Raw genomic sequence first — 27,425 nt, 5'->3', positions numbered from 1 at the left:
GTGCCAGCCGACAGTTTTGCCCCTGTCGCGATTGTGACAGGCAATCCCCAACCGACATCTACATCAATCTCCGACCCAGACCGACCTCCCAGCCAGAATTGATATTAAGGTACCTCGTACCTCTTGCTCAACGAATCTTACTATCACGATTCCATCCGGCGCTTCCCTCCCATCGCACAATCCAATCTAGTCTGGTCTTATTCAATCTCTCCTAAATGCCTGGTCTATCTGACAACACTCGACATTAAAAGCCATGTTCACCGGCACCACCCAGTATCTCGAAGTCTACCTCCCATCGCCAACCACAGTGTCGTTCACCGTCACGACTCGCCGTCCTCGCCGCCCCACGGCGACATCCACGTCCACGCCCACGTCCAAATCCAGATTCAAGCACCGACTCAGATTCTTCAAATCCCACATCCTGACGCTGACGGTTCTGCGACACGTGGTCCGACTTGTACTGGTGTTCTACGCGCTGCTGCTCAACGTTGCTAAGGCTCAACACCACCGCCACCACCACCACCACCAACAAGACACTACCGAACTCAACTGTGCGTTTGACAAATACGCCCAGCTCGCGCTCCAGCTGAGTCTGGGCGGCGGACTGGTCAAGACGCTTGCCGAGCGGACGGAATGGTGGATTCTAGTGCCTTTGAGCTTGGCCGTCATCTATTTGTGTTTGAGGAGGGATTATGTCGGTATGTATACCATCCGGTCTGATACTGTCCCAGGTGCAATCCCAATCCCAATCCCACACGGATTACCATGGCAAGCGATGAATCTGCCCAAAGTCAAGCTCAACATCTCTACACGCGTAAACCGTCAATTTGAACCAATCGATCTGCAGTGTCGTGTCGGTTTGACAGAGTCAGACTTTTCCTTCCACAGCTGGCCTGACGAAAAGAAGACTGCTACTACTACTTCTAAATGCTAACGAACCGTTCTCCCTTTGCAGAAGAATCGCTCTTGGTACTCCAGGGCCTGGGGATCCAAACGTCCACGAGTTCGCGGTACTTCTTCATGGGCGCGACCACGACCTTCATCCCCACGACGCAGATCCAGGACATCGTCATCCATGAGGCGTTCCAAGGGCTCGCCGTCCGATTTTATCTCGCCGTGATTGTGGAAGGCGCCACAGAGGTCGTGGTTGTTTTTCCGGTAAGACAAGACGCGTTTGTTCCGCGAGGATCTATCGATCATATCATGTCAACTATATAGACCCAGCCGTCTATGCTAAGCTATATACCACTGGCGACAGACCCAGCCGTGTATGCTAAGCATGCATCATGGTTGCAGTCCAGTGCATCGCGTTACTTTGCATTGCCGAACAATGTTTGCTGGACAGCTGGCTAACTTTTATTGTGGTTTTTAGACCCTCCTCCCTAGACGGGACATCCTCGAGGAAGTTTGGCGAGGCGGTCGGAAATGCTTGTATTCAGGCATTCGCTAAGACTGGACACACAACTGCCAGTCATACAGCGCTAAGACGAGACACAACTGCCAGCCAGACAGCGCTAAAACGAGACAAACAATTGCCAGCCATACAGCGGGACAACGCTATTGTCCCTCTACATCCGTTGCGGTTGCTTCGGTTGCCTGAGTCTGAGTCTGAGACCGAGCCTCACTCCTTGCTTTCCGAATAGTCAACCATTTGGCGTTCTGGACATGCAAGGTGTCCATCTTGGGCTTCTTCATCAATGGCACATAGCGGCCTGCAATCCGGGCATTGTTGTCCCCGTCAAACACTTTTCGACTGCGACGCGAAATGTCCTCGACATGGCCCTGAGCGAGCCGATGCAGCGCAGTGCCGTCGCCCTGACCAATGACCAGATCGAGCAGGCTGCCAGCTAATAATTCTTGGATCTTGGCTTCTCGCCATTGCCTCCACAGCTCCTCGACCACGCCGCCGACCCCGAACTTGCCATCGCTCTTGCCGTTGACCGGCGGGTGTGATGCTTGGTCGCCGGTGTAGACCCAGTCCAGCGAGTCGGTCATGACACCGACCTTGTCGTCCTTGTCGTCCGTGTCCGGGAATATACAGTCCCATAACACCAACGGCTTGTCATCCGCCATCTCGTACATCGGTCTTCCCGGGGTCTTGTCCACGTCGAGCAGCTCATCGACAACGCTGGGCTCCTCGAGCCCTTGGCCGACAAGGAACAACACGGCGACCATGCAGCGAACCTGGTGCCATAAGAAGGCTGACCCGTTGACACAAAAGGCGTAGACTTTCGGCCCGGTCAGCGATGGTGGTGCCTGGCCGTTGTTGAGAACAGCGCCGAGGTTCAAACCAGCCCCGAAAACAGAGCCGATGTTCGATTCCCCTCGTCTGGCCGATTCATTCAGCCCGGGGTGGATGGAAAAGATCTTGCCCGTGTCTTCCCACTCGACCACGTCTGCAAACGTGATTCTCCTCTCACAGTTCGGCATCTGCTTGCTCGCGTCGATCTTGCACAGGTTCCGGAAATCATGCAGGCCCTCGAGTTTCTTGGCGGCCTCGCGCATCTTCTCGACATCCAGCCACCCTTCCCTGAGTCGCGCCGGTTTCCCGTCCGCGTCCCTCATACCTTTCGGGCCCGGGGTGGGCGAGAACGCCGGATTGGTGAAGAAGTACTTGTACCGCCGTTCACGGCAGGAGAAGCGGGCGTCGAAGTTCGCCGGCGGGTCCGGACACCAGGCGAGGACGCGGATGTCTGGCGGTAGGATGGAATTGAGTATCGTCACGTAGGACAGCTCGTCTCTGATGGGATCGAAGGGCTTCGTATAAGAATCGAGGTCGGCGTCAAGGTCGTCGACATCGATCGAGGGCATGGCATCCTCCCACTCGGTAGAAGCTATTGACCTCGCTCCATCGTCTCCTCCATTCTCAGGAGAAGTTATTGACCTCGCTCCATCGTCTGCTCCATTCTCCGGACGAGACGACAGGCTCGGTCTCGGTCTCGTAGACACTTGTCCTGCTATATGCGTGTGTTCCTCCTCCTCCTCTTCCTTTTCTTCTTCCTCCTGCTTCTTCTCCGTGTCGATCGGCCGATTACTCCGCACCCGGATCCCAATGACCTGCCCGAACGCGCTGACCCCTTTATCCGTCCGACCACACTTGCTGTACTGGCACCCCTCCCAGTTGAGATCCAGCCTGACCTTCCCGCGCGCCTCGTCGCGGCCGCCGCTCTTCCCGTCCGTGTAGCGAGCCAGCCGCGCATGTCTGTCCCACACCACGTCCATCGACTGGTCTGCGCCCTCGGCCACGGGCGGGCTGATCAGCCGCGTCTTCCGCAGCGCTTTCCACAGCACCTCCTCGATCGTCGGCTGCGGCAACACGTTCCCATTCGCGTGTTCGTACCCGTTGTACCGCCCGCCCAGGTACGCGAACTTGAGCGCGATGTGCCGCGTCGAGTAGAGGCTCGGGTCGAAGGGTCGGGCGCGTCGTGAGGGCGACTGCGACCGCGACCGGGATCGGGACCGACGTCGCGCATAGTTTCCTAAAGCCTGTGTTCCGACGGCGCCTGCGCCCGCGCCGGAAGGCTCGGTCTCGTCATCTGCGCGTATAGATCGTGTCTCGTCCCTGCTCAAACTTGTGTCTGTGTCTGTCGCTCGGCCACTCAGCGCAGCCACCCGCGCAGTCTGTGCACGTAGTTGTCGCTCAAGCGCCGAGATGCGCTCGATCAGCTCCGCCGTGCTGCAGCTCGCGTAGTCTGCCGACGGCGACGGCACGTAAGACTCGTCGCTCATGGTAGGTGGGCCGTGGCTCGGAGAGGGTTCCTCGGCGGCCGGATGTTTGGAATCGTGGTCGAGGTCGTGGTCGAGGTCGTGGTTGTGGTCGTGATCAGTGTACTCTGTTCGCCGGGATATACTGTTCGAGTCGTGGTCTGTCTGGTCTGCCGTCGTGCACAGTCTCTGGAAATAGTATGTCGTCGTCGACCCCGAAACGAGCGAGGATGTACGACACGTTCGTGCCAGCCCTAGCCCGGGACGCGAGGCTGCAATGTGACGGGTTACGAGTCGCAGCGCACAAGGGACAAGAGGCATGAAAAGGAAAAGGAAGGACAAGGACACACATGCCAGCAAGAAGAGAAGCCTAGAGAATTGCCAATGCACGCAAAACGGATGTGTACGAGACACAGTGTCTATCGTAAATCGCAGGGCACTTAATTGATGGGTGGGCGAGTTGGAGAATCAAATCAAATCATTTTTTTTTTGTTTTCCAGTACACAACACTTCCCCTCCCCGGCTGAGTGAAGCATCCATGCATCCCACATGTCCATCTAGATATTGATATTTCCATGGTTACAGTACAGTACACTACATATTTCTACTGCGTACATACGTCCTAGAAGATCGCTCGCTCTGTAAACTAACTATGGAAGTTGTAGTTGTAGAACAGTGCAACGCGCCTTAGGGAACGCTCCCCCTCTACCATTGCTCTGCTGCCGCCCTCAGGGATCCTAAGGCCCTTACTGCGAGGAAAGAGGAAAAGCTGGATATAGTTACAGTAGAAGAAAGTCATGCATGATCGCTGCCAACGGCGTCAGTTCGAACGGGTATCTCAAGAACTCTCGTTTCCTTCCCTACCAGTGGCTACGGAGTAAGGGGTTTCAGCATCCTCCCTAGCCATCGCCGATGGTCTCTTCCCGCGCCTCGTGGAACGTCTGCTCTTCTCCCTCGCCCGCACTCTCCTTGGCCTCGACCTCGACATTCTCCTGGGAATCCTGGATCTCGATTTCCTCTCCTGCATCCACCATCTCGTCATCTTCCACATCACTCTTCTCTTCGTCGGGGCCTTCTTCTCCCACCTCGCCCTCCTCGCCGGCTTCGTCGTACACGTCATTGGCCTCATCTTCCACAGCATCATCGGCATCGTCACCGTCACCGTCACCGTCACCATTGTCGCCCTCGTCACCGCCGTGGTTCTCTGCGGCATCGTCGGCTTGTTCCCCGGCATGTTCAAGTTCAGAGAGGAGCTGTTTTTTATCGTCCAGGTCTTCAAGATCACTGAGTTCGCTACCGGAGTCCTCTTCGCCATCCGCGCTGTCGTGAATACTGCCTCTTCTAGAACTAGCCCGGCTCCCCTCAGGATCCTCGTCTTTCGTATCGGCGAGCCGCTTATCGATTGGTGAGCTCGTGTCCCTGGTAGGGATCTCCACCACCAGTCTCTTGCTCAGGATCGGAGTCTTAATCGGCGGTGGTTTGACGATTGCTGCTTCAGCCTTGCGTTGGATCTCGCGTCTGGTGACTGTCTTGGTACGTCCAGGTTTTCCCGTGGTCCGATGGACTTCGGCTTGCCCAACCATGCCCATGAACGACGAAGATGTCTGTAGGCCCAGACCCACCGGCGCGGAAATCGAGACGGCCAGGGGCCCATCCGCAGCACCATCCCCTTGCGCTCGCAACATGTCGTTCAGACGAGCACGCTCCGAATCCCCGTTGTCTCCTGCGAGGTCGGTTGTCATGTTGATGAAAGTGCCTTGGGGAAACAACGCTGGCTGTGGCTTCGGCTGTTCTTCTGGAGGCAGCTGCGCCACAAACTCTTCGTACAGGCAAGCGTAGGAATCGCCGATGAGATCGTCGATCAACGGGCCCTTCATTAAGCTGTTGTTCAGACGTTTCAGATCGATGGCGTCGCGCATGATGTCCAGAAACACTGACGAAGTGTCGGGATCTCGGGCCCATCGCTCCAGCTTCTCCGACTTTTTGGTAAACTCTTCAAAGTTCATCCCATCGAAAAGGGCTCGTTCACGGCCATCTGCTATGTTCCCGATCCGCCGCATGAGCCGCACGTAAGATGTGACCACTTCTTCCCACAATCTACTGTGGTCGAGGAAATCGGTGGTCTTCCTGCGAATCCGGCGCACTAGCTGGTCCATGTTGGCTCGATCGCTCAGCTGTTCGAGCAGGTGGACGAAGAATGTGACATATCTGCCGGTGTAGACGTAGTGGCGGCCCGGCCGTTCGTGCTCCGGCTTCCACACCTGGATGGTCATGGTCTTGGTGAAGATCTGTTGAGTGAACTGGTGCCTAGCTCCAAGAGCGCCGGCCGCAGAAGAGTCGTCATCGTACAACACATGGGCTGCCCGGGCCGGAATCCTATGGTGCCAGTTGGACTTGTCGGCGGTCCCGAGTTTCTTCAAGATCCCGAGGACGTAAGGGATCCATTCATCTTCATCGGGCAGAGGAATATTCTGGGCATAACGAGTTACTTGCATCCATTCTTCAGCTTGTCTGTAGGTGAGGGCCTTGGCTCGAACCATTTTGTAGACGATTGAGACGAGTTTGTAGTGCGGCTCGAGGATGGGCTCGTTTGACTTCTCTTTCTTGGGCAATGCATCGATAGACTCGGCAAGGGCGTCAAGCACGTCTTCGGCCGAGACGCGGCCGTTGTTGTCAGGGCTCTGAAACATCTTCCAAAGACATTTCGCACGCGTGTAGTGTACCATCCAATGTTTCGGGCGATCGGTGAGTTTCCGGCTTAGAAGATAAGCAGCGAGACGCCACAGCGCATACTGGCCGACAGCCTTGTGGTAAGGTTGTTTAGACATGGTCTGATCAACGAGGCTGCTCATATGCCGCTGCTGTTTGTCAGTTCTGAAGGCCTCCATGTTCAACGGAGGCCGAGACGACGCGTATAGGCGAGTACCAAACTCTGCAAGCATATCTTCGATCTTTTGTGCCGTCTCGGGCGTCTCGTCAGCTAGCCGCATCGCTACCGCAGTGGACATGATGTAACAGTGTATGGCCTGGCGTTCAAGCAGAGCGACGTCGCCTCTCGCATCGTTCAGTTTGGTTGAATTCCAAATGAGGTCGTCTTCAATCTTGGCCTCGTAGACTTGTGCAAGCCGATACCAGGTCTCCCATTTTTCTATGCCGTGATCCAAGTCATGCCGGAAGAAAGTGGCAGCGATATCCAGCTCGTCCGTTGGGGAGGGATTCACTCGCTTGACCGATTTGAATTTGGCCAGAGTCAGGTGTCCCAGGAGAAAATACCATCCACTGCTGGCGACAGCTTGAGTGTCACTCTTTACAGGACGTGTTGGAAGATCACCAAGACCACGGATACACCGGTACAGATCTTCGGGGACGACGATCGATTTCAGGTATGCAGATATTATCCGCTTGTTGTACGCAAGAGCCGGCGTACTCTTTACCGCGCCCAAAGCTTGTTGGATCTTCTCGATCGTAAGCTTCAGTTCACTTTTGATGAGATCTTTGATATTGAATCGTTCAGCGTAACTCATGATGGTCGGGACCAAGGACCAAGCCGTCTTTCGATCGAGGTTTTCTGTCGGACAACCGTGGTTTACATCGCCAATCCCGCTCGCGAACCGAAGCTGATATAGATCAAAGAACACCTGAGCCAGATCTCCCGAACATTCCTCCAAGGATTTTAGTTTGCCCAGTTCACTCTTGACCAGTTTGACGAACGCCTTGTTGGCATACTTGCAGTACTGCCGCAGCCCAAAGGCGTGGTGGACATTGCTCAAAAAGTCTGCCAGATGGTCGCTAACTTGAGGATAGGCAGGGGGGTCTTGTACGCTGGCTTCCCTGAGTAGAGTAAATTGCAAAATCCGGGTCCGGACTAGAATCTCTTTGAATCGATCTTTGCTCTTATCGAACAACTTGGCTGAAGCCGCGCCCTTGAGTTGGGGACTCGGCGTCTGACCTATCCGGACGGAGTCGTCGTAGATGACGAACCCGTGAAGCAACTTGTCAAGCGCGGTGATGGCCTTCAACGACGACCGCAGGTGCGCTGCGTCGATGCACTCGAGGGCAGAGGGTTCGTTGAGGAACTTGAGGACCAGTCTTATCAAAATCTCATCAATATCTCGCAGCCATTTCAGCATCGAAATCTGCCGTGGGATGTCATCGGTCTCGAGATGCCGGGCATTGTACAGTTCACTGACACTCGTCTCGAGTGCTCGTAGGAGGCAAGAAACAACCTTCGGAGCGTATGATATTGCTGTGTATGCGTTTTGAAGGCGCCGCCACAAGAACAGCTTCAAAGAAGCATCGCCTGACCTCAGGAAGCTGACCAGCTGCTCAGCCTGTGGTGTGAGAACGTCCGGCTCGCCCGACGGCGACGGAGCTGCATCCTCGATAGGGATCGCGTCAGCTTCAAGAATAGGCTCCAACTTCTCGATTACAGCCACAGGATCGCTATTGTCGCTATCAAAAACACTCGTGAAAAAGTCCAGCGTATTTAAGCGAGACAACTCTTGGTTAATGGCCGATACAGAGATCACCGGCATGGCTCCATTGTTGGGGAGAACGATTTCATCGACGCCGGTTCGCTCCAGCACCCGTCTCAAATCTTCCAGGCATAGGACGACGTGCGTTTTGTCCACCTCTTCGGCTAGGGTCGCATAGGTGGTTGATGCCCAGATGAATCTCAAAATTAGAGGGTCCGTCATTGCCGGTTGTGTAGAGCGATCAAGGTAGAGGTGCATGAAATCGTCCGCTAGGCTTGACCATCTCATCAGTCGGTCGCTCTGCGCAATACGGGTGGTTTCGTCGACATTGCTGGTTGGGCTCGTGATCGCCGAATGCAGATCAAGGTGCAATTCGAAGAGAGTCTCCGCGAGCTCAAAATGCATGGCCACACCCATGTTGCTGCCCTTGCCTGGGAGAGTCTTCGAACGTGTCAATGAGGAGAAGCGTTGGCGCGTGGCTTCATAAAGATGAGGTTCGGTAGTCAAGATTAGTTGTAGCACGGTCTGCTTCATATCTTCAGGCCATACCTCTCGCAAGTAGGACGAGGTAGAAGGTGCAGTCCAGTCTTGACGACCGGTAAGAATCGAGAGAAGCCAGTGATAGGCAGCGTCATAGGCATTCGTCGCTCCACCATTGATGTGTCTGGCAACTGAGACAAGGGCTGCCTCATTGGAGCCCGCCGGCTGTTCAACAATCTTCGAACTGGTCGCCCTCGAATGTTGAAGAAAGAGCGACATCCCTGTGGCGTTTTCTGTAAAGTCTTGGTTGCCATGTCCAGTGAGAATGGCATGGCTCTTTTCGTCAGACCAGTCTAGCAGAGCATCTTTGAGATCCGACAAGAGCCGCAGATTTTTCTTGGAATTTTCGGATGACTCTTCGTGCCTGATCTTGTTGAACCCTTGCCAGAATGCTTCTCGGATCGCCTTAGCTGATTGGTACGTGCCCAAGTCGACTCCCAGAAGGAGAGTGTTGATCGCATCAAAGACCGACTGGTCAGCCTCGTCAAACATCGATAGTTGGTCTACGAAATTCTGAGGATCCTCATGTACTACATCGTCGTCTTGGGCGGCGATCTCGGCCAACGACTCCCTTGCGCGTATTCTCTTGCTTTTAGTTCGACCCTCGGGTTCCTCATTGCCAGCAGCTGTTGCAGAGCGCTTCCGCGCGTTCACCATTGGAGCTTCCGCCGTCGGCGCATCTGGCTGGTACACCTCAATTGTATCCCCCTCTAGATCCTCACTCTTCTCGGCCTCTTGGTCTTTTCCACTTTCAGGCTCTGCAATATTCATTTCGGATGCAGGTTCTACTCCCGTGGGAGACTTCACATGGACTCGGGAAGCTGTGGGAGACAGCGGTGGTTCATCCTCTTCTGCAACAGCGTTGGGTGGGGATGGTCCATCTGCGCCAGCGCCATTGTCGGTACCCGACGCCACTGCCACGTCGTGATTCAGAACTCGTGGATCTGGTAACTCTACATGGATGCTCGTAGCCGTTCCAAGTGCGTTGGACCCATCTTGAACGCCGAGAATGAAATTGTGTAGAGCCTGGCCAAGAGACAGCAAATCATTGGAGGTCGGTCGGAGAATAATCTGGCCAACTCCAAAACTTAGTGGCCGGTATCTGTCGTCCAGGTATCCAAGAGAAGTTGTTCGTTTTGGAAGGAAAGGATAAGGATCATTAGTCTCCTTCAAGGCGGCCAACAGCCGGCTCTTCGGCCGTGTGCCAGAGCTTCGAAGACGAGTTAGATCATCTTGGACGAGAGCAATGACCTCTTCGAGCTCCCCGGCAGCATAGGCCTCATCGAGGCCTGACAGATCGATTGTTTGCTCAGCATCCTCGTCGTCCCCAGCAAGTACACTTTCCAAGCAGAACCGCACTATCCTATGCGTCGACAAGACACCCGCCACACGGGCGGCCTTTTTCCACAAGTCAAGATCGGTATCGTCTCGCTCTAGGGCTTTTGCGAAATCCCGAATGCTCTCGTTGCAGGACGTTGCATAATGCTGACACAGCTCAGGCCGGGTGCCTTTGCTGTTTGGTAGACGATGGCGGGCTACATCCAGAAGGAACTGGCCTCGGTTCTTGAAGGCGAGGTAGATGAGTTGGGGAACGGAGCTTGCAGATGATTCAGCCGCATTGCTGGGGAGCAGAGGAAGTGGTCCACCATCGACCTGGGCGGTTGCTGCAGGGCCTTCTTGGTCGAGTTCTTCATGGGCGAACTCTGAAACAACCTCGGGGTACTTGAATACTTCTGACCGCAACAACTCGGCATAGGCATCAAGCGCCTCCTGGAAGTATTCGGGGCCTTGGGCGTGGAGCCTCAGCGCATTCTGATAGAGTTTGAACGCTTCTTCAAGCTGGATTTCTCTCGTATCGTCGATCTCTTCTTCGAACGTGTCCTCTGGTTCGACGTTGATGGCCGCGAACCCAGACATGACTTGCTTTATCCTCGGTCAAGGGATAAAGGATGGATCAGCCCGTACAGTTCGATAGTGGCGCGCAAGTCTATTTCATCAGATCGGGTGATGACAGACATATCTGGACAAAAAGCCAGTCATGGAAGACTCATAACCTCCTCGCCCGGCCGGTCGCGAGAAGTTCGGCGACGATAACGGTGACAGTGGTGTTGTGCCAATATGTAAAGGTAAGGTTCGTGAGGTTTAAGGGCTACGCGTGGCTTGACGCGAAGGTGATTTCGTATGAGTCCAAATATGGCAAGCTTGGCGAGTGTCGTACCGCAGCGCATCTCGATCAGCGCACTCCCAAACACTCCTCCATTGCTGACTTTTGTGCAAGTACGGAGTACCTATTCAGCTTATAGCACCGGTGACATGTCCTCCGACTGAGGCCTTGAAGGAGTCCCGTGCTCTGCTTTCCCCCGCCGACACTGCCCCTACCAAACCCAGCTCCGTCGTCCCTCCCGGCTCCGCCAGTCTGTCCTTAAATTGCACACGTCCACCCCCGGGGGTGCGCCGCAATGCTTACGCCGGCAGTGCCAGAGTCAGTCTCCAGATTCAACTCATGCTGGCCGTCGGCTTATCTGACAACTCGTTTACAGGATCATTGAGGATGACGATATCGGATTGGCGGTAGATGCGCGAACGGAGAGCCTACCCGGACTGCGCGAGTTAGGGCCGCCGGACCTTGTCCATCTGGTCAAGCAGAGCTCAAAGGCCGGCGCAAAACAAACGGGCGTGTACCACCATGTCACCGGAGTCGATGCCTCCTCTTCGGCAAGTCTTGCTGCCTATGTCAACACCCTGACATTCAATCCCTCAGACAAAACCCACAAAGTGGTGTCGGGCCTATACTGCTGCTACAATGCTTTCTCCCACCTGGACATGCGGGTAGAAGTCAAAATCCCGGGAAGTGTGGAGAGCTACTGTGTGGACGAAAGAGGTGACCGGCGAGTGGCAACGGACGGGCTCTGGCTGGAGACATTTCTTTGCGCCGTACTGCGCGCGTACTCTTATTCTGACGATGGGAGTGGTGACACTATCAAAAAGATCATTGGCGTCAGAAGATTCAATCCAGTTACCAATACAGAGCAGGAACACCGGTTCTTCGAGGCTGCCGAGAGGCTCTTCTTCAGCGGTCGCCAACTTGGCTCCGACCCCGAGATTCAAATCCCAAACGCTGTTTCGAACCACCTGACCGCCGGACTTCTCAAGTACATCAAAACCACTGGACGTTACACCTCAGGGATCAACTTGTTTGAGAAGCTACGCACGAAGGACGTGGAGGTGTCTTCCCTACTGGCAAGGGTGCTTTTAGATGGTGATGAAGAAGTCCAGGCAGTCCGGTTATTGCATGACTCTCTACAGGATGTGCCGATGGACTATGCTCTCCTTGACTGCCAGGCATCCTTCTGCCAGAGCAAAGGCGAAGGTGAGTGGGCTCTCGAGTTGGCCAAGCAAGGCGTCACCGCCGCCCCCAGCGAGTTCAGCACCTGGGCTCGCCTGGCCGAGGTGTATGTTGATATGGAGCAATGGGATCTCGCCCTGCTTACACTGAACTCCTGTCCCATGTTCTCTTATCAGGATAAAGATTCGCCCAGGATGCCCGAACCAAGCCGTGTGCTTTTGCCAATTCTTCCTGAGAGCGTGCTGGACGAGATTGACGAGGGACAGCCCCGGCAAGGAGAGCCTTTCGACCAGGTACACGTATCGTTACGGAAACTGCAGGCTGCCACCTATCAGGGTACTTTTCTCAAGGCTTACAGCCTGCTTACACGGATTGCTGCGTCCATCGGATGGGACGCGCTACTGAAGACCCGCAGTCACGTCTTCGTCATGGAAGAAGAATATCGCTCCGAAAGGCATCATTCCGTAACTCCGAAGATGCCGTCTAGCAAGAATGCGAGCACGATTGCACTCTCGGGCACTCCGAACGGGCATCCCAAGGCGAGCAATGGTGAAGGCTCAGACGAAGATGCCGGCTCGGAGGATGATTCTCCGGTAGACGACGAGAAGACCCTTGCTGAGGGAGTCTCAACAGCGTCCGGAGTTAATGGTGATGGCGATGAGAATCCTATTATAAAGACAGATCGATCCATGGAAAAGCCGGTCCCCACCATTGCAGCTGAGGAGGTCAAATCAGGCAACGAAGACGCCGAAGCCCACCACTCGGAATATCCGAAATTCCAAAATAAGCGGCTGTGTGAGCGATGGCTGGATAATCTGTTCATGGTACTCTATGAAGATCTCCGGATCTACACCATCTGGCGAACGGAAATGGGGCAGTACCGCCAACAGCAAATGCAGTACAAGAAGTCGGCGGCAGAATGGGAGATCCTCGGAGACCTTGCTGAAAGATTACACCACACAAACGAGGCATTGGAAGCCTATCAACAGTGTCTCAATATCCGATTCTCGCCCAAGGCGATGCGAGGAATAATGCGGATGTATGAGAAAAAAGGCGACACGAGGAGTACCCTAGCATGTCTGATTCGTCTGATCACCTGGCAATACCGGTGGTATTCTGAGGTAAGATTCGACCGCCGTGCTTCCCGGCAAAGTACTAACTTGTGGTGTAGTTCTCGCCAGAACTCTTCTACTCGATACGAAAGCTCATCGAAGACGAGGGAGCTGTCAAAGTGCGCAGCATCGTACAATCCACCAATCTGCCGCAGCATGTCCTTGACCTGACACACGAGTACTGTCAGCTGTGCGTGACATTCCACAGCAGTGGTACAGACGGGTGAGGGACGAATCATGACTCTACCGCATCGTGTGTGTCCTGGGTCCTACACGTGGAGGAAAAGGATGGGATGGGATAGTCTTAATTGCCGTGGGCGCTTTCGAGTCTAGCGTAGGCGTCACAATAAAGAGAGGCTAGAAAGCAATGCAAGAATCTCGTGTTGTTCTCACTTATCACTTTCCGGGGCTGGACAATTCATTCATTGTATCTTTGTATGGTTTGTGTCGCCCTGCTCCAAACTGCACATACCCCTGCAAAAAATGAGTAAATACTCCGCAGTACACAGGCAGCTAAGGTCCACCCGTAATACGGCGGATATTTATTTCACAACCGTACTTTGACATGGGCGGAAGTAACGTCGCTCGCATTACTGACACTGACCCCATCCTCATCCTCATCCTCGCAACGTCCACTCATCCAAACCTGACAGACCACAAGGATTTGCTTGACTTTTGATGTATTGACGCCTCAACAGAAGGGCCTCATGAGACTCCGTCTGTAGTAACTTTGCACCATCCTTCTCTGTACCATTGACCAGCTATCGGGCCGTTTGCCCGCTTGCCCGCAGGTCTCCCTGCCGAAAGGGTTACTACTAGGCAGGCAGTGACAGTTGCGGGAGCAATCAGGCGCGCCCCGGCCTCTATCAGCCATCATGGCCAGCCAGAAACGCATCACCAAAGTGAGTATATTGCTAGTGTCGCCCAAGGTTGCGACACTGCCTACAGTAGGATGGCTAACCCGCCCAGGAACTCGGGGACTTGATGAACTCGCCGCCGCCCGGGATCGCCGTGGCTTTAGCAGACGAGGCAAACCTGTACCAATGGAAAGTGACCATGGAAGGGCCTGCCGGATCGCCTTATGCGGTGAGTGAATCCGCGAACGTTCACGGCGGTATGCGATGGGACCCAAACCCAGGACTCTCCTGGCCAGGCGACATAACGTCCTCTCCTCTCGGACCGCGAGCCTAGGACTCCCTGCAAGGCTGCCACTACATACCTGTTTGGCTAATGTCTTTACCAGGGAGGAAAATTCGACTTGTCCATTAATCTGCCTCAAAACTACCCCTTCAAACCACCCACCGTCGTTTTCACCACCAAGATCTATCACCCCAACATCTCCAACGACTCGCCGCCCAACTCCGGCACCATGTGTCTGGGCATGCTCAAGGACTCGGAGTGGAAGCCCAGTACCAAGATGAGCGCGGTGCTGGAGTTTGCAAGGCAATTGCTCAAAGGTTCGTCTCTGCCTCGATTTTCCTCGCTGAACAACCGACTTGGACATGGCCTTGGTCCAGGGTGGACTTTGGGTTCGTGCGTGGGCCGTTTCATTGACATCATCTAGAACCGAATCCCGACGATGCCGTTGAAACGAAGATCGCAGAGCAGTATCGCAACGACCGCGGCGCGTACGAGAAAGAGGCTAGAGACTGGGTGAAACGGTACGCGAGCGGAAAGAAATGAAAGCGGATATGACGCTTCGACGGTCCGCCTGTGGAGAAACGAGTCGATGCCTTCGATGCCCAGATCTTAGCAAGAAGGGCTAGGAAAATGCATTAGATGGCTCTGCTGCAGTGGAATGGGTTATGAGATATGGTTACTAAAGTTGTTGCTAATCTGAGATGCCTATTGAGGTGTCCGGCTGAGACACCGGCCCTGTCACTGGCGCTCAGACCTATCGATGCCCCTCAGATGGCAGAAGAGTGCCTTCAACGCTGGTTCGGCAGAATCGAAGACTTGACCAGCAATAACGATAACGGAGCGCAGACTCCCGTGAAGCAAATTATGGGTTATGGAGCGCCATGCATCTTGAGGCGGTGGCTCCTGCATCTGGGGAATGCTGGAATCCCCGGTCTGAATATAGTATCTAGGTCAAACATCTACTCTCCACCAATTCACATGCACATGCTCCGTCCTCCGTCCTCCTGGCACATCCCGTGGGTGCTCTTGCACCCTCTGAGATCTCTTTCGCGAGGCACACCCTGCGTCTTCGGCCCGGGACAGAAGCTTGCCGACATGTAGAGTGTGTACACTCTCCGTAGAAAGCGAGCAGTCGGTTCAGGCACCAAGTAACCACTGGCATCCAAAGCGCCCCAGTACTCAGGACTGATCGGAAGGCTTCTATGGTCCTGGTTTCCGTGTCTTCAGCAGCCGTCGACCATTGCCCGAAAATCTCGGTGGCAGCCAAAGTCAAGTTTGTAGCCTGGAAGTGCCTCGCCAGCGCTCTGATCCACACGCAACGCTCGCGAGGTCGGCGAAACAGAAACAGTTGGGGCGGCGGCGGGCTGGGTGGAAGTTTGTCAGGGGCAAGGAGGAAACTTGGCCTCCGCAGACCCTAAGTTCAGCCTTCCATCTCTTCGTCTTCTTCGTCTTCTTCGTCCTCGGCCTCGGCCTCCACCTCATCACCATCGGCGATGTCATCCACATCGTCGGCATCATCCCAATCTTCAAGCTCATCGCTATCCCACTCCTCTTCTTCGTCTTCATCTTCGCCTTCTTCGCCGTCCTGTCCAGCATTCGCCTTTGTATTCTTCTTCAGCAACTTTTTCCGTTCCACATTCTCCCTCTGCTGTTTTTTGCGCGCCTCTTTCTCTTTGCGTCTCTGCTCCCATCTCTCATCTAACTCCTTCTCCTCGGCTTTTGTCTTCGTCACGAACTCATTCCACATCACTCGCCCCTCGCAGATGCCTTCTTCCACTTTCACCATGCGCAGCCTCATCCGGGGACCCAGCTCGACCAATTTAACTGCTCGCTTCTCAACATTCGAGCCAGCTTCTGTGGCTTTCGCCTTTTCTTTCTCATCACCCTGCTGTTTTTGTTGCTCGCGTCTGCTGAGCACACGCTGGGTCGTTGATTGCATTACCTCGACCTCTGCATCGGTGTCGAGTTCTGTCTCACTGGCTGAGGTATATCCTGCTGCCGACGGGTCTAGAATGTAGTCTGCCATATCGTCCAGTTTGCCCAGGTTTGGCAATGCCCCCGTCTTTTTCTCTCTGAGGCGCTGCTCGCTCGGATCAAACCTCCGGACTCGTTTCGACACGCCTGCTTTGCGAGTTGTGATGGCGTAGTGTCGCAGGCTGATTACATACGTTCCGTCTGCTTGAGTTTCTCGGTTTAAAAGCAGGATTCGCTTGATTGAGTTCAACGATGTCGTCTGTGGGCTGATGGGTGGGAAGATGCCCTGAAAGACGGTGGTAGTCAGGGTCTCGAGTTGTTTTTTGATCGGATCTGCGTTGGGCTCGCCCGCGGCCTGCGAGGTAAAGTTGTTCATGACTAATAAGGGAGCATTCAAGTATTCTTTCCCTCCTCCGCGAGGATGCTTCTGAGCTTTGGCTATATCTTTGCACAGGGCGTACCGCTCGATTCTGAAGGTCAGGGTCGGGCCCCGAGGTGCCAATGCAACCCTGAGATGGACGTTGCCGGTCTTGGATCGTGAAAAGAGGAAAAGGTGCGTTACCCCCAGAGGGCCAGCCATGGCGGTGTAATCTTTCAGTTTGTTCGCTCGCCGTTCCTGCCACAGGAGTCAGTAAAGAAAGACAAGCTTCCGGTAGATAGAGACGCCCTACCCTCAGCCTGCTCGCAGTGTCCGGTTCCATCACAGTCCGAAAATCTCTGGCCAGCTGGGTGACACTGGGGCCGACGTCGCCAGCGCCCATTCGGATAACCATGCTTTTTGGGCGACGGCTTCCTTGACCTGGCTTCCCTGGTGCATCATCACGGGGGACATGTGTCCTTCTCTTCTTCCTCGGCTTGGCCATGCTGTTCTGCAAGGGCGTGTTGACGGAGTAAAACAAATACAGCGGCACGAAGTTATGAAGTTGCAGAGCGAGCGCGGGTTGAAGGTTCCCTCCACTCGAAATTTTTGCTTATCGATAAGAATCTACGGCGGAGTATACTACCCCGGGTCTTTTCTTGATAACTTCTCGTCACCACTTGCAGCGTCGCAGCCTCGTGCTCAATGTCTCAATGTCCTCGCTTCTGCCTGGTTGTAGCGTGCAGGATGTCGCGACTCGCCCGCTTGCGAACGGTCCGCTGCTATACATCTCTCAGATGAGAAGTCGAGTCACGTGCACGGCACATGACATGATCCCCCACGTGACTACCCTTGGCGCAACCGGGTTCAAGAGATTATACGTTTCGAACAGCACTACTAATATGTTGGTATAACTCTTCGTTCTCCTTGTGCTGTCTCTTCTAGAGTCTTTCTCGTAAAGGTCCGTGACCCTGACCAGTCCAGTAACGCGTTCGGGGCCACGCAGATGACCAAGAAGAGGAGATTCTACCTATAGACTACTCCGTATAGACTCTGACATCTTTGCCGGAAGCATGGCGCCATCTTCCATCCACCCTCCTTACTTCCACGGCTGTCATTGATGACATTGGCTCGGAGCAAAACAAGTATACTGGCAGTCATACCACGCAATGGACTCTGGCTCGGCAGCTGCCCAAGCACTACGAGAGTCTTTCGGGGACCGCAGACCCATTGACATCAGTCGGAAAATTACTGCCTGCGTTGCTTGTCGGAGGCAGAAAATCAAATGCCAGATGACAGATGCAAGCCCTCCTTGTACTCGATGTAAGAAGCGCGGACTGTCGTGCGTCGTCAATCGGAGCCTCCAGACGCTTCTTGAGAGTGATGTTACGTGAGTCACGTTTGTAACCTGAGAGGCGCCGCCCGGCAAGCGCTGATGGATGGCCATCTATCTAGATGGAAAAGCAACGTCGAGCAGAAACTCCGTATGCTACAAGACTCGATCGACCAGATAACTCAGAATGTTATAGAGCCGCCACCACAACGCATCCCGACCCAAGTTCGACCCGAGTCAGGGCAGTTAGATGCGACAGGCACTGTCAATGCTGAAGGTCCTGGACAAGAGGAGCAAGGCTGGGAGGTCGTGATGGACCTCAACAAAGGCCCAGCTGTGGTCCCTGCATCTTGCGTGTTTGAACTGTCTACCTCAACATCCAGACCAGGACTTGATCAGCCTTCTGCTGACAACAATGATCTGATCAACTGCGGTATCATTGGGCTTGACGACGCCGAGGCCTTTTTCAGCTTGTACATTCGACGTCTCGATCATTTCCTCTACGGTATCCTTGCCGAGCACGACTCTTTGGCTAGCGTCCGAAAAAGCTCGTCTCTCTTGACTGCCGCGATCTGTGCGGTTGCCGCACTCCACACTCCATCCCCCCTTTACCAAGCATGTTACAAGCATTTTGTCAACTTGGCTTCGTCTCGGATGTTCTCCAAGACGAACAGTCACGATGATGTGCGCGCTCTCTGCATAGGCGCATTTTGGCTAAGCGATATATCCTGGGCTCTTGTTGGAACAGGTGAGTGAGCTATGCCCTTACCCTGTTCTATTGCAATTTGCTCTGTGAGCTTGGTCGATCAGGCTGCACGTTGGTGGAGACGAAAAGAGTCTCCTTTTTGAAGTCCTGCCTCACCCCCGAAGAGGACGTCGACTGATGTTCATCTGCCATCAAGCGGCTCGCCTTGCAGGAGAACTAAACCTACACCGCTGTATACCCAAAGCTCCTCATACAAAGAAAGCCTGTTACCTACGCACTCGGCTCTACTATCTTGTGTATGTCTGTGACCATCATTTCTCCATCGCCTACGGCAGGCCACCGTTGACTCGGGATTTCGCCTCTATCACATCCCCCGCGGAGTTCCTTAAATCCCAATATGTAACCGAGGATGATGTGAGGTTGGTAAGTCAGGTGGAAATCTGGTCAATCAGCACTCGCGTCTTTGATCAGTTTGGCCTTGACCCCGAGGCTCACCTTTCCGACTCGTTGACGCCTCAACTCCGACGGTTGAGTATCGCGTTGGACACTTGGAGAGCCGACTGGAACGAACGGTTTCAGGGCTCGCAATATAGAGGGAACTATCCTCGCAAAGCGGCTGACCTACACTATTATTTCGCGAAGCTGTTCCTCTATTCGCACTTGTTTCGAGGGGCAACCCTAGCGGAAGCACAGCGTCATCGGCATCAGCATCAGCCGCTGGACCCGGACCTCGAGGAATTCGCCAGCTTCGCCATTCACGCTGCCACTTCGATTCTGCGTATCGTCGTGGCCGACCAGGAAATACAGTCTTACCTTCCAGGGCTCCCGGCGTATTTCGACACAATGATCGCCTTCGCCTTTGTCTTTCTTCTCAAGACGACGATCAAGAACCCAGCCAACGTACAGATCGACAAGGTGGCAGTGTCGGAAACACTGGATGCATTAGCCACCGTCTTAAAGGACGTCACCGTCACCACGCACCCTCGGCATCTACTGACCAGCATTGCGAGCAGCATGCGCAAGTTACTCGACCGATTCCTGCCGAAACAAGGGCAGGGGCAACAGGCAGACGCAGACGGCACAGAATTGACAGACCATTTGGGTTCTGGTCCTGGTCCTGGTTCTGGTTCTGGTCGGTCTGCTCTTCTGGATATGAATCCAGACGACCAGTGGCTTAGTCCGGCCGACGCAACGTTTCTGGAACACTACGACTTCTTGTATTCCCCTTCTGCCAACGCCGAGTTTGACTTTGGCATTGACCTTGGCTCGGGTGTACACGCGCAATAGTAACGGCACGGTCACAGAATATACCTTTAGGACCTACCTTTCCACGAGAATTCATCTACTGTTCTTCTTTTCCTCTTTCTTTTTCTTTTTCGTTACTTCCTTTCGCTGTATCAACTACTGTGTGGCTTGTCATAGTAGTCATAGTTATAGTCGTAATCATACTCATACTCTACCACTACTAAACGATAGTCCTCTACGGCTGTAGAATCTCCTCCAATAGGTATTTCCTTTTCCCATGTCTGCCCCTGCTCACACTTCCGGCAACCAGTGTTTGTTCTCTGTAGTGTGTTTGTATGTTTTTGGATGTGTATGTGTATGTGTATGCAGCATGCCATGCAGCCTGAGTCCCTAAGAATATAATATACCTAGCTCGCTGATTCGGTCGTGGTGTGAGTCCGTCCATCGTCGCATTCCATTCGATTCACATTCATTCAGATTCATCATTAATACCTCTGGCTGCTGAGTTCGCACTAGAAAAAGTCGATCGATGGATTTTACGAGATGAATCCGAATCTAAATCCAAATCTGAGTCCGACACTGTATCCGCACAGGTCAGGTCAGGCTCGACGTTTCCTGTCTCTGATCCTGGTATCCCGGTAATGACTGTGACTGTGGTTTTGACTGTGACTGTGACTGTGACTGAGGCCGTCTACCCAAGACACGAACTAGGAAATGGCGTGAGAAAAGCGAGCGCGGACATTGAATCTTGAAAAGTCGAGCCGTGCCGAGCTGAGCTCAGCCGAGCCGAGCTGGTTCAGGCTTCGAACCTCAGGGACCCGTAGGCGTCTCGTCTCGTCTCAATCTACGCTTCGAGAAGAGTCTCCTGGGACCTGTCGGCCTTCTCGATGATGGGTGGCGGCTTAGGAATGTCCTGGCGGAAGATATGTCGCTTGATGAAGTATGGGAGCCACACCTTCAACTCATGCGAGATGAAACTCTTGGTGGGGACGGAGAAGACCTCTGTGAGAAAACGATACATGGTCAGCGTGCCACCAAAAACAAGATATATGGTCAGCACTGGGGGGCCACCAAAAACAAGAACAAACAAGAAGAAGAAAGTTGGGATCAAGGTCCCCGTTTGGCAGGCCTGGCACTTACGATCCAACTCTTCCAGAGTGAGCTGCTTGGTCTCTCGGACGAAACAGAAGATCATGAACCAGGCGAGCAGGTTGAGACCGGCATAGAAGCCGACTAGAGCATCGCAAAACAGTCAGCGAATGGACACGAATTGGAATCGCACGAACTGCACGAACTGCCCGAACTGCACGCCGGAAGAAGGCAATGCAGTGCAGTGCAGTGCAGCAGCTACGACAGACAACAGCAAGGCGTCGCCAAGTGACTTACATGCTCCTGTTGGCGTCATGACGGTGTTCATGCGAGGGAAGGTCAAACTGAGGATACCGGCTAGTAGAGAAGACGGAGTTTGTCAGCAACAGATCATCGATATCCATCTCAGGCGGATTGAAATGGAATGGGTTAGGGTTAGGGTTATGGAATGGAATGGAATGGTGGTCTGCAGAACATGCAGAGGCTGGTGCTGGTGCTGGTGCTGGTGCTGGTGCTGGTGCTGGTACTTACCGAAAGTGTTGTTGATGCAGACGGCCCAGGCCATTCCTTGCTCACGCTGGATGGTGGGGAAGACTTCGGCCGAGTATTGGAAAGCGACGGGGCCTTCGCCCAACGAATAGCAGATGGTAAAGAGGTAGACGAATCTAAAAAAAGCGGGAATTAGAATCGAAATCGAAATTGATCAGTCCAAGACTAGACGAGATGTCATGTTGGTTGTCTCGTTTGAGCGAGAAAGAGTCGATGGTTGTGTTGGATTGGTTTCTTGACTGTGGCAATGGCAGGGCATGACTTACAAGACAACCGGACCGATCCGTTCGCCACGGCTACCTTCGGTTTTGAGAAGAGAGAGACCACCGGCCAGAAGGAAGATGCACATGAGAGGGAAGGTCTAAATCCGAGTTAGTTATGTGCAGTTTCAGAAAAGCCTATACATATACACATATAGTTTCGCATGGGCAGGGAAGGAGGGAGCAAGCCACACGACACTTACAATCAACGTCAAGGTTCTCCGGCCTTTGGTGTCAATGAGGAATAGGGTTGGGATGGTCGAGATGACCTGGATGGCGCCGTAGCCCAGAGAGGCGTACAAGGCCTGCGGGGCGGTGTAGCCGACATTTTCGAAGATGGTCGAGCTGTAGAACGAGATGACTGGAGCGACATACAGCGTCAGAGAGGGAGAAGGTGAGGACTGATTTGACCACAGCAGGCCAGACCACACAATTGGACTTACTGTTGATACCGCACATTTGCTGAGCGATCATGACGGTCGAGGCCCCGTAGTTTGCTCGCCGGATCCGGGGCACGGTGAAACAGTCCCGCAGACGGGAGAAATAGCCGGCGCCACGAGTCTCGCGCAGCTCCTCCTGGTAGATGACCCACGAGTAGTAGTAGTCCCGGGCGGCGATGATGGGGTGGGCTCGCAGGCGCGTCATGGATCGGAATCCCTGCGCGTACTTGCCGTGCTTCATGAGCCAGCGGGGCGACTCGGGGCAGAAGAAAATGCCGATCATGAGGATGAAGGAGGGAATGAAGGCCGAGCCGAGCTGCAGCCGCCAGGAGATGTCGCCGGTGTCTTTGACAATGACGTTGGCGCAGAATCCCAAGAAGATACCTGCGAGAAACAACAAGGAGGCAAATCAGTAAAAAATTCAACGGGAAGCGAGCGAGAGGGGGATTTGGACGGTTGGACTGGGTTGGGCTGGGCAGAGGGTTCTCACCGGCCACGACCCAAAGTTGCCAGAACATGACCAGGGCACCTCGAATTCGAGCGGGTGCCATCTCGGCTGAGTAGATGGGCACGGTGGCGTTCTTCGCGCCGATGCCAATGCCCATGACAAACCGGGCGGCAAACAGTCCTTCCCACGATTTGGCGAACCCGGATCCAATCGGTGTCGCGGTGAGACAGCAAGCAGTGAGAAAGATCTCGCCTCTACGCCCCAGGTAGTGGTTGAGGGGATCCACGATCCAAGCACCACTGTACATCAGGTGAGTCAGTCAACTACTCTCACAATCACGCCAGTTTTGGTAGTAGGTAGTAGAATTAACGGGTAGAGGGTAGAGGGTAGAGGCACCACACCGCCGGGGGCAATGGCAATGGTACTGCTGGGCAATGAATGGCATGCTGTGTGTGATATATCGTGGCTACTGTCAGGTAAGTACTCACATGAGACCGGCGGTCAAGAAGATGATGGCATTGATGATTCCAACAACCCACTCATCTCTGCCGGTATGAATCAGACCGAACTCTTGAGGGAACGACAAATTGGCGCCGTTGGATCCGGTCTGATCCCAGCCTTGCGTGGCGGCTCCGACGGCACACAGGGAGATGGAATACCACAGCATGGCTGGGCCGTGCCATTTGTGGTCCCTCTCGTACGCCAGCGCGGTGCGCTCTTCCTCGTCGAGTTCCGTCACCATCTCGAACCGTGCTGAATCACGCGCCACCAGAGCGGCGCGTCCAAACAGAGCGGCGTGCTCGGCCAGACCGTGTTCCTCGGCAAAAACCCGCGCATCGTTGACCGTCTGCTCCGCTGTGCAGCGCTGTGGGACAAAGGGAAGACGGCCCGGTCAGCATCAATGCTCAAGAGTGATATGGGATCATAACCACGGCAGAGGGCCAAGGACAGGATATTCGTTGCAAGCCTCACTCACCCTCAGCGGATTCTCGACAATGTTGAGAGCGGTCGAATGGCGCCGCCCGGATGCGGCGCCCAGGTCGGGCTTCTGAGACTGAGCCGCGCCCTTCTCGTCGTGAGCCACGTCCACGTTGCCAAAGTCTGGGGATTCCTTTTCGGCCATGTTGGTGGAGAGGTGAGTTGTTCCCAATGCTGTCTGGTTATTACTTTCCAAAAACAACCAAATGGCAGGCAAATCCCGAAGATCTTGATCTTAGACTCAAAACGCGACGGAAGTCGGGTAGCAAAGGGGAAATGGATGGCAGAGGGCAGAGTACGGAGTACCTTCTTTTTCAATCGGCCGGGGCTCCGCATCCCTATGTACCGTAGTTATATGGACATACGGATCGTCTGTACTTACTAGGTCTGGGTACTCCGCGCTTTGCCCAGGCTGTGGGGGGCGCGATTGTGGGAAAGACTCTGGTCGCGGGCGCGCAGTGTATCCGTACACCAAACAGTACGGAGTGTCCGCACGGTGGTAGGTGGTAGGTGGTACCATCACGCGCTGCGAGGAAGCACACTCCACCGTCAAATGTAACCAAGAAGCATGGGGCTCCGCCGAATTAGAACCGGCCATGCTGATGGATCAAAGATTGTGTACTCTGGAGTCCGGACTGTCTGTACGGAGTACAATGCGAGATCTGCATAAACGCCTCCATCGCCACTGAGCCGATGGTCACCTTCACCTTCACCTTCAGCGTTCGTCCACCATTGTTCGCCGTCATAGCCGCAAGTCCAGTCATATTCGCAGATAACGCTGGTGTACACGACACGGTACGGTATCCGCCACTGCCCAGGAACCAGGACCAGGGATCAGGGATCATGGAGTGCTGTTCAGTGTTCAGGCGTTCACTGTCGAGCTAGCACAAGGGGGTGTCGCCCTTGTGTGTTTGAAACATGACAGTGATCAGTGATGACGCGAACGCATGTGAAGGCTGAGTGCGCATAAGGCACCCGGCAGGTGGCTGGCACCTCATAGGTAGTAAGAATTCCTAGTATAACTCCGTAGACTCTAGAGAGTGATATAAGCTGATCGACGTGGTCTGTATTCGCTAGCCGAGTTAATCATAGCCGTCTGGAGTATGGATCGCCGGGGGAGGCGGACCCAACGTCGTATTTATCTCGACTCATATACATTAGTATACAAGGCTAAGTCGCTAGACCGCCACGTCCCCCACACCCCCCTGCCGCCCCCACAGGGGGAAGAGTCACGTGCTCCACCTGCTCGGCCCAAAGGAGCCGAGTGTGGACACCGGGCGACAGGGCGGCGTCACTATTCGGTGTAATGAAGGCCCAGTCACCTACCAGTCAGAACTCAGGACTGAGCCTGGGCGACGCCGCCCTATGGAGGACTACGGAGTACAGGTCCCAAGGCGCCAAGGCAGCCAAGGCACTTCGCCCAATGACAACGAGTATCACGTCATCTTCATCCTGATCCTGATCCTCGTCCTGATCCTCATCCTCGTGTCTGGTGATCGATGATCGCATCAGGCCGGAGATTGAACTTGACACATTCTCGCGTTTGGCTTCACGTGGACAGTTGATCCCTCTCCTCACCAATCCTCTGTGCTCCATTCTCCGTTCTCCCACGTCGCGGTCTCACTCTTCCTCGACTGATTGATGAGAAGAGAGATCTTTCCCTCTAATACCACAATATTTATACGTACAGAAGCTTCCCACGGGTGCCACCGAACTAGGGGGTTTCCGCTCCACAGAGTAGAGATACCCCCGGATTCCCTGACAAATGCCGTGTTTGATGGGAAATATGAAGAGACAACGCCATGTTCTACGGAGTATTCCATTCTCTCACCAGCTGCTGAAGAGCACGCGAGCATCGTTCGGTGGGCCCATGGCACAGCAAGTGGTACAACAGTCCAACAGTCCAACAGTACACTGTAAGCAGAGACCAGGCATCTACCATAGGTGCCAGGTATCTGGTATCTGATATCCATACTGACCCCTCCTGCCTATTTACCCAGCCCAAACCAAAAGCCCTCCAATTGCTCCCTCTTCCTCTGATCCACCGCATGATGCCGATTCTCCTCCCAGACCTGCCCGCCCTCCCCAAACTGATTACTCAAGTGGCCCAAGAAGAAATCCAGATTCTTGTCGCACTGCGGAAAGGCATTCTTGAACGTGGCGTACAGCTCCTCCACCGTCGCCTTCTTGGGCGCGTAGGTGATCTTCTGGCTAAAGAGGTCGAGATAGCTGCGCATATATGCTAGATCGGCTTTGGCATCCAGCTCCCAACCCGACTCGAGATGGCCGGCGATGATCTTGGTTGGCTGCAGGGCTTCGATCAGATCGAGCGTAAGATACCACGCGTGGAGGATGTCGGGGGTTTCGATTTCCTCGACCCTGCAGTTCCCCACCCATCCAGGTACGTCAATTCAGTTCGATCAGACCTAGATCCAGACCCAGGCTCTGTACGAATAGCCGGGTCTGGCAATGAATGTGACTTGGAAAATAAAAGGGAAGAATATGGAAGAGAATGCAACGACTGAATCCACCTACCAAGCGTGAGTGCTCCTTGCATAAACTGCATCGCCCGTGATGACGGTGCGCTCCGTCGGCAGCCAAAACAAAGTGTGGTCCACGCTGTCTCCCTGGACGGGTCCCAGCAAGCACACGGGGCTCTTCTCGTCGCCCTCCAGCACAAAGAAACTGTATGGGTACGGCTCGGGCTTCTTCGGGCTGACGGGCACACTCTCCTTTCCAAACACTGTCGGCCAGTACGAGACCTTCTCGTCATATTCTCGGTCGATACCGGCCCGCACGTACGGTGCAGCGTACAGCCTGGCCGACGGGTAGGCGTCCAGAATCGGGTTGGCCGAGAAGTAGTGGTCCGGGTGGTGGTGAGTCACGAAGACCGCCACCAGCGGATGGGCAGTGTGAGATCGGATGAACGAGACAACCGACTCGGCATCTTGGATGAGGAACGGCGGGTCGATGAGCACACACTGTTTCGACCCGACAATGAGGCTGCTCACCGACGAGAGACCCTTTTCCGACGCGACGTGGTGATGCGTGGTCAGGGGCATGGCGGTCTGTCGGTTGATGAGCTGTGCTGCTGTACAAGGTATAAGGTATACTATGTAATAGTGGGGGGTTGGGGTCAGGGTTCGAGTGTTGGGGGTTAAGAAGATTAGAAAATCAATAAAAAGCAATTGATTGATTGTCTGGATTCAGTTCAGTTCAGTTCAGTTCATCGAAGAACGCAACATCCCTCCAATATATGTCTTGTCTTGACTTGGATAGGTAGTCAATCCACCCCCTTACCCCAGGTTTGCAAGTCATGCCATATCCCGGCCCGTCGTTCTGGGTGGGCGCGCGTACCAGTACGAAGTTTGTACCTAGTGTAAGCAGTGTACGGAGTACTGCATTTTCCGCCCGGGGAAGAAGGAGAAGGAGAAACCCCCAGACAGGCCACATCCGGAACCGGCCCGGGACAGACAAGTTCAGGTACGTACGTACGTATATCTAGCAAGACCAAACGGAACCAGATCCAGATCCAGATCCAGACCCAGAGACAGATACAGATACAGAAGCGGTAGCAAGCCATCAGCACGAGTACCGAGTACTTCTATACGTCGCCTTTCTACTAAGCTCCTGTGACATAGACATCCATTAGAGCGAAAAGCCCTCGCAATCGTTCATGCTCATCCTCATCCTCGCCGAAGAATTAGAATTGACGTTGGCATTGACA

At 54.2% G+C, this 27,425-nt stretch overlaps 9 protein-coding genes across 9 annotated transcripts; 4 read left to right on the top strand and 5 right to left on the bottom strand.

Moving 5' to 3' along the window:
* Window positions 1–253: 253 nt before the first annotated feature.
* Window positions 254–1,218, top strand: A1O3_06645 (phosphatidylinositol glycan, class H; the record flags this gene model as incomplete). Its single annotated transcript, XM_007736763.1, has 2 exons — window positions 254–698; window positions 956–1,218. 2 exons carry the CDS (start codon window positions 254–256, stop codon window positions 1,216–1,218), a joined length of 708 nt encoding a protein of 235 aa, XP_007734953.1.
* Window positions 1,219–1,557: 339 nt separating this feature from the next.
* Window positions 1,558–3,729, bottom strand: A1O3_06644 (uncharacterized protein; the record flags this gene model as incomplete). The annotated part of the gene is made up of 1 exon (XM_007736762.1): window positions 1,558–3,729. The coding sequence occupies one exon, from the start codon at window positions 3,727–3,729 to the stop codon at window positions 1,558–1,560; it is 2,172 nt and encodes a 723-aa protein (XP_007734952.1).
* Window positions 3,730–4,604: 875 nt separating this feature from the next.
* Window positions 4,605–10,637, bottom strand: A1O3_06643 (uncharacterized protein; the record flags this gene model as incomplete). The annotated part of the gene is made up of 1 exon (XM_007736761.1): window positions 4,605–10,637. One exon carries the CDS (start codon window positions 10,635–10,637, stop codon window positions 4,605–4,607), a length of 6,033 nt encoding a protein of 2,010 aa, XP_007734951.1.
* A 542-nt stretch (window positions 10,638–11,179) lies between these two features.
* A1O3_06642 (uncharacterized protein) lies at window positions 11,180–13,405 on the top strand (the record flags this gene model as incomplete). Its single annotated transcript, XM_007736760.1, has 3 exons — window positions 11,180–11,202; window positions 11,261–13,187; window positions 13,238–13,405. 3 exons carry the CDS (start codon window positions 11,180–11,182, stop codon window positions 13,403–13,405), a joined length of 2,118 nt encoding a protein of 705 aa, XP_007734950.1.
* Window positions 13,406–14,053: 648 nt separating this feature from the next.
* Window positions 14,054–14,861, top strand: A1O3_06641 (ubiquitin-conjugating enzyme E2 D/E; the record flags this gene model as incomplete). The annotated part of the gene is made up of 4 exons (XM_007736759.1): window positions 14,054–14,080; window positions 14,148–14,264; window positions 14,422–14,635; window positions 14,743–14,861. The coding sequence occupies 4 exons, from the start codon at window positions 14,054–14,056 to the stop codon at window positions 14,859–14,861; spliced, it is 477 nt and encodes a 158-aa protein (XP_007734949.1).
* Window positions 14,862–15,738: 877 nt separating this feature from the next.
* On the bottom strand, window positions 15,739–17,155 carry A1O3_06640 (uncharacterized protein; the record flags this gene model as incomplete). The annotated part of the gene is made up of 2 exons (XM_007736758.1): window positions 15,739–16,908; window positions 16,964–17,155. The coding sequence occupies 2 exons, from the start codon at window positions 17,153–17,155 to the stop codon at window positions 15,739–15,741; spliced, it is 1,362 nt and encodes a 453-aa protein (XP_007734948.1).
* A 664-nt stretch (window positions 17,156–17,819) lies between these two features.
* On the top strand, window positions 17,820–19,976 carry A1O3_06639 (uncharacterized protein; the record flags this gene model as incomplete). The annotated part of the gene is made up of 3 exons (XM_007736757.1): window positions 17,820–18,040; window positions 18,106–18,731; window positions 18,901–19,976. The coding sequence occupies 3 exons, from the start codon at window positions 17,820–17,822 to the stop codon at window positions 19,974–19,976; spliced, it is 1,923 nt and encodes a 640-aa protein (XP_007734947.1).
* An 802-nt stretch (window positions 19,977–20,778) lies between these two features.
* On the bottom strand, window positions 20,779–23,843 carry A1O3_06638 (uncharacterized protein; the record flags this gene model as incomplete). Its single annotated transcript, XM_007736756.1, has 10 exons — window positions 20,779–20,936; window positions 21,075–21,167; window positions 21,321–21,380; window positions 21,555–21,688; window positions 21,839–21,933; window positions 22,036–22,193; window positions 22,276–22,656; window positions 22,763–23,019; window positions 23,209–23,585; window positions 23,697–23,843. The coding sequence occupies 10 exons, from the start codon at window positions 23,841–23,843 to the stop codon at window positions 20,779–20,781; spliced, it is 1,860 nt and encodes a 619-aa protein (XP_007734946.1).
* Window positions 23,844–25,686: 1,843 nt separating this feature from the next.
* Window positions 25,687–26,760, bottom strand: A1O3_06637 (uncharacterized protein; the record flags this gene model as incomplete). Its single annotated transcript, XM_007736755.1, has 2 exons — window positions 25,687–26,077; window positions 26,234–26,760. 2 exons carry the CDS (start codon window positions 26,758–26,760, stop codon window positions 25,687–25,689), a joined length of 918 nt encoding a protein of 305 aa, XP_007734945.1.
* Window positions 26,761–27,425: the final 665 nt, after the last annotated feature.

The sequence above is a fragment of the Capronia epimyces genome (genome assembly GCF_000585565.1).
Source record: "Capronia epimyces CBS 606.96 chromosome Unknown aczIQ-supercont1.5, whole genome shotgun sequence".
Taxonomy (NCBI): Eukaryota; Fungi; Ascomycota; class Eurotiomycetes; order Chaetothyriales; family Herpotrichiellaceae; genus Capronia; species Capronia epimyces.
This window is presented reverse-complemented; position numbering and strand designations above follow the sequence as displayed.